The sequence below is a fragment of the Pipra filicauda genome, unplaced genomic scaffold (assembly GCF_003945595.2).
Source record: "Pipra filicauda isolate LSUMZ 115617 unplaced genomic scaffold, ASM394559v2 scaffold51_size4534324_pilon, whole genome shotgun sequence".
NCBI classification, from domain to species: Eukaryota; Metazoa; Chordata; class Aves; order Passeriformes; family Pipridae; genus Pipra; species Pipra filicauda.
The window spans coordinates 4188275-4194274 of NW_024104665.1; the positions used below are offsets into that span (position 1 = coordinate 4188275).

Sequence of the window (6000 nt, forward strand, 5' to 3'; positions counted from 1 at the left end):
CTTCACAAGTCTTAGTGATAATTTTCTGGAATAAGTAGCTATTAGGAATTGATTGCCCCAATAGGCTTTGAGGAGTTTGTCATCTTACTATTTTAGCTTCAGCAAGGAAATAACACTTTTCACAAATACATTGAGTGAAAACCTGAAAATAATATATATTGTATTTGTTTTCAGCTACACCAGAGCTTATTTGCTCTCGATAGCTAGTGGTTAAAGTGTGAGTGTAGTCACATTTCTTTTGCATATAACTACAGTTCTGAATTTGAATTCTACTTTCTGCAAATATTCACTTGCTTCCTTCTGATTTATTGACTATTCCTGTGGAAAATTCATTGTGTGAGTGTGTGAAAATACTACGGTAGGACATGGAGAACAAGAAGAATGTAGATGCAGTTGCAATGTAATGCATTTCAAAACTGAGATGCAATTTCATTCTTATTTTGCAATATTTGCCCAAATGATTTGGGAAAAAAACCATAAAGTCGAAAGCCACATCCCTCATGCCTTATGCAGTTTGAAGTATATGGGTTGCATATACTTTATGTCTTGTCTTTATGTACAAAGTAAATATTTCAAATGTAAACTACATAAACATGTATATATGTTTGTTAAGTCCGTATCCCTTTCCTTTTAATGGAATTTTGTAGATAGAGATTGTAGGTTTTTGTTTGCTTACACTTAGAAAGTACATGGTTTACAATTAACAGTCTTGCATTTATATAGACATTTTTTCCCTATATCTCTAAAGTTCTCACAAACAGTGTAGGTGAAGGTTGCTGCGATCATTTTACAATTGTGAGAAAGAAAACTGTTTAGTGCCTCAGTAAAGCTGATGAAGAATAGACATTTATATATATGTATATTTTATAGAAAAATTTACCTATGTTGAAAGAGGGCATATATCCCATTTGGAATACATTAATATACTTTATGATGTATGACTTTATCATTTTACTTTGCAAGTCAAATAGCTATTCTATTTCCAGTATCATCTTAATCTCATACATGTGCAGGATGAACACAAAGCTTGTTTTCAATGTGTCAGTGTGCCTCCATTAAGTATCACTCAAATAATTATTAGATTCCAAGAAACAAAGAGAAAAGAGACAGTGTAAAGAAAAATGTTTGTTGCAATTCCCTGAACCTGTACATGCCTGAAATACGCTGCTGTCTTAGAAAATGTGAACAGTGCAGGTTCAAGGGAATGACCATGGAGAATGTTTTTAGCTGTAGCCTAGAGTGGTTTTTTCATGTAAGTGGTCACAGATAGTCACTGTTGTGAGTGTCCTGAGGACAGCAAGTCAGCCTCCCCAAGACTGTTTCTGGTTAATTCATCTTATCCCAGAACATGTACAGTTGCACTTTGTTGGCCCAGCTTTGCTGAAGGAGGGAGGTGCTTTAGACTTCAGTGGGGAAATCCTGATGTCATTGAAATAAAGAAGACTTCTGAGGTGGATTTCTTTGGAGACAGAATTTCACACTTTGCCATGGTGCTCTGAATGACATTCGGCTGCATTAGGAAATCTGAGTTGCCAATGTGGAGCTCAAGAATTTTGGATTGAGAACTGTTGCAAGCTTTACCTCAGGTTTTTAAAGCTGAGTGTAACCTGATTTAAAGAAACGGTTAAATTAGAGTTGAAACGTTAGACTGTGTTGTGGGGGAATCAATTATATCAGTTCACTCTGTGCCTCTGAAATGAGAGATGATTTTGTTCAAATCTAAGAGGAAACAGCCATACCACCTACTATGCCAAAGCCTTTTCTAAATCAGTCCTAATTTCAGCTTCCTGCTTTATCATCATACTGCTATTCCTTCGCCTGTCAAGAGACCCGTGAGTCTCTGGGAACTCATTTATAGTACTGCTTCTGTGGCCTCTCCTGAACTCATTTATATTACTTGCTCCTGTAGCTTCTCTCATATGTCTGTTATTATTTGTGTGAAGTAGCTCCTCTTTTATTTCAATCATTCCAGAAAATTCAGCCTTTTGGGGGGGATGGAGAAGAGGGAGAGCACCTTTTATTTTATTGTGCTGTTTTAGTATTCACCTTATTTATATTTTTCTTCTCAGAAAACCAAAAGGGATGTAAATAACTTTGATCAAGACTTTACACGAGAAGAACCAGTATTAACGCTAGTGGATGAGACAATTATAAAACAAATCAATCAAGAAGAATTTAAAGGGTTCTCTTATTTTGGAGAAGAGCTACTGCCATAGACAACGTTAGACTGACAGATGAATGATGCTGCAAGAAGTGATTCTGAAGAGATCATCAAATCACTGAGACTCAGTAGATCAAGAACTACTTCTCTTACCCTGAGCCCATATCCCGTGTTAAAGTATATATTTATTGTTTTTTCCTTTGTCTTCTGACCTGAAAGCACTCTTAATTTCTGTCTCACAAAGCAATGCAAAATAATTTTGTATCAGAAATTGTAGATGTAACACACTGCCGTATATTTGCAACTTTTCTTTTATTCCTAAGAATAGGAATTCCCAGAGGACAAAAGTGCATCTCTTCCATAGAAAATGAAGCTATACTATTAAAAGCAATTTAGCAGACCATGTTCTGTAATCATCATATGTATTTAAGCTAAGAAGGTGAGAACTGTTTCTTCTGCACTGGCGGTTATGGTGAAGTCTGTACTCAGATGCCCTTTGAAAAGCAAAGTCTGCCTTCATGGAGGTTTAATACTCAATTATTAATTTATTGTGGTGAGGTACAAACTATAAAGCTGTCCAAAAAAAGAAGCACATCAATTAAGGATTTTAATGAAGTTCCTCGTACAATGTACAGAAAACTCTTAGGAATAAGAGCGACAAAGATAACTGAAATTTTATTTAAAGCAAGAAATAGATACTATATGGATAGTTATTAAAGGGCTAAAGAATAAAAAGCCTATAGTACTTTAACACAGCTATAAATAGCCATTTAACTCTTTTTCAGGCAATTGGGAGTACTATCCATGTTACCAAATTTAGTATCCTTTTAAATGAACCATTAATGTGACGCCAAGTTTGCAAATGTTTACAGTTAATTTTACATTAAAAATTAATTATAAACATTATGAATTTGCCATTGTAGCTACAGTGATAAGTAATTTCTTATTTATATTTATTTTCTCAGCAGTGTGTTACTTTTGCACACTTTTACAAAACCATAATACTACTGTGTTTGTTGGGTTTTATGTTTAAAATCTAAAGAGAAAACTGCTTTTAGAAGACACAAAATAAGGCTACACGTGCATTATGTGGAAGTGTGTTAAAAAACTGAAGATCAAACATTCACAAACTGACATTATCGAAAGTTGTAAATTGATATTTTTTTTGTGTATGAATTGAAATGGTAACTCATGTGGACAATATTACTAATGTGAAGTTACCTCCTGTAGATACGCTAACAGTGTTATGTACTTATTTCCAGGAGTACCCTGTGGTTTGGTTTTGGTTTTGGTTTGGGTTTTTTTTGTGTACATGTATCGCTGAGGTCATTTTATTATATATTTTACTGGACTGAGTGAGCGGTCATTGGAATCCATTTTAATTGTTGCACATGGATTTCCAGCTGCACAAAAATATATATACTTGTGATTGGCAAAGTGGCACTAAAGAAGCTTTTTTGCCTTTTGTACAGGTGAGATTTTGTATATAGTGTTTGCTGCAAGGCCTGTGGAATTCATTGAATATAGAGGTATCAACTGCTGCATGTTCAGGCATACTATTAAAATGTTAGTCTATGAAAGAATAATTATAATAATGTCCATGTGCAATACTCTTGTATGTGTATTGGTTCAAGTTACTGTCAGAAAGATGAGGTTTTTGTTATAAAAGATGTAGACATATATTAAGCTATACTAAATCTCTTGTATAGTTCTCTTCAACTCTATTATGACATGATAGAGCTCGGAAAGAGAAGGAATGTTACAAGTCGTGGTGGACAAAGTGTGAGTCATTGGCTTTAAGAGATAATCTCGGACTCAAGCAGATGAGTTAGTTTGTGTCAGTTTTGTGTCTGGCTGCTCATAGCCTGTTACTGATGACACCATTCAGCTCCATTTTGTTTTGTTTTTAAAACTCAGGTGTAATTATTATATATATTCTTATGATTATTTCAAAATATTAAATATTATGATATATCAATTAATGTGTTGTCTGGCCTACAGGTGTAATAATGGATCAAGCCTTTAGTTTAATTTAATTTATCCTTAGTAGTCTTTTGTACTGGGAAAAGACTAGCTTCTGGAGCTGAGTACCAGCACATAAACATCTTAATGATTGCATCATCTCAATGTTAAATTTCTTTCTCTCTTAGAAACCCATTGTAGAACTGCCCATCAATTTGTGTCTCGCCACTGGCTCTGTTTATTTCTCATCACGGTTAGATTTTGACATCCAGGCAAGAACTGATCACAATGCTAAAGCATTCTTTTCCATGGATGAGTAGACTGGCTAGGAAGACAAGTTATTGGATAGTGCACTACTGTTTGTTCAACAAGAGGCCTTTACACAGAACTAGGAGCATTTATTTTGAAGGAATAAAAGCATCCCATAAAGCTATTGTGTGCAAGCTAGTGTAGTCTGTATTCCCATTTCTAACATGAAGATAATTAGCAAATGTTTGTATTTCAAGAGGCCTCAGCACCTGCAGTGTTTGGTAGGATGCTAAGAGAAAGTGAAGGAAATAGAAACTTTTGCATGGGCAGACATTTCTTCAATATAAATAGTTAGATCCTCTGCCTTGGGTTTACATCAGAAAGTTTTTATGTTAACATTTTTTAAAGATAATTCTTAAAAATGGACATTCTGTTACATTTCTGCCTGTTCTGTAAAATCTTTCCTGTTCCTTCTTTGTCAAAGGAGTGCAAAATGCCAAAAATATTATTAATAATAACAATTATAAAGAATCCATTGTTTCTTTGTTTTCCTCCCAAATAGACTTTATTAAAGATGGAAATAAATTTTTCTCCATAGGGTGAAAAATAATTCTCTCCTAAAAGGCTTACAAATTACCTCTTTTTAAATTATGTGCAGAATAGTTCTGGCTAAATAAAAAGTGTATTCAGTTGGGGGGGTAGGTTTTTTTTATTGTGAGGATTTATTTGTACAGAATTTTTTTCTTATGGATGTAATTTGAATCTCTTGCCATTCATTAGTGTTATTTCATCGTAAACATTATTACTGTGCCAAATGTACTGTATTCAAAAGGATGTGAATGTGTATTGTTTCAGAACCCAATAAATACAATGATGTTAAATCTTATTTTTTTCCTCAAAGTTTTCCTGAGTATTTCCAATGAGGAAGAAAGAAAGATGAAGTATGAATTTTTTTTCCTGTTACGTGTTGTACAAAATACCATGAGCTTGTCTTTTAGGAGTGGGCATTTTGCAAAGGAAGGATTTGCTAACAGGAGCCTCCTCTGTGAAGCACTAAACACTCCAAGAAAAACACAGGTAACAGTGCATGAACGCTATTTGTCTTGAGCAATATAACATTTACCTCAAAAACACCAAGCAGGTGAGTTTACATACTTTTTCAGCTTACTGGCTACATAATGGTCACTGAGTTCTGACTGATCACAGCATTCTGTTTAGCTGCATTGTTAAAACTCACTTCAGTAGGGCACTTTTGGGGACTCCTTTAGTGTTTAATTGGATTGCTTGAGAGATTAATAGCATGTATAAGTTTAATTAAGGGTAACAGAACTTATTAAATGATTTATTTAACTTAATATGTCAATGTGACATTGACTGAAATATTTCAGTATTTCATCGTGTTTCAATTTGCACCATAATTACTTTCCATTTTCATCATCTAAAATTCTTGTTTCAGTTTCGTTAGATCAGCTATCAGCATACTCTGGCAGTAATTCCAGTTAAGAATCTCCAGTTAATATACCTAGCTAGTAGGTATACTAAGTAGCTTTTTAAAAAAAATACAAGTTTTGAACAGTGTTTTCTGTTCAAATTGCAGCTTTTGCATAAACCTCCACTTTGCTGAGTCT

The 6000-nt window shown here is 34.1% G+C and overlaps 1 protein-coding gene across 3 annotated transcripts in view; it reads left to right on the forward strand.

Moving 5' to 3' along the window:
- The window catches only part of PRKCE (protein kinase C epsilon), a 287837-nt gene extending 282579 nt beyond the window's left edge, over positions 1 to 5258 (forward strand). Inside the window, exon 16 of one of the 3 annotated variants that reach the window (XM_039386959.1) lies at positions 2070 to 2151. Coding sequence is in view for 1 of the 3 variants with exons in the window: in XM_027723394.2 (XP_027579195.1) it covers positions 2070 to 2216 (147 nt within the window). In the remaining 2 variants the exon portion in view is untranslated. Of the gene's footprint in view, positions 1 to 2069 lie in introns of all 3 variants that reach the window. The other 2 variants (XM_027723395.2, XM_027723394.2) reach the window with 2 other exon arrangements.
- The last annotated feature ends 742 nt before the right edge of the window (positions 5259 to 6000 follow it).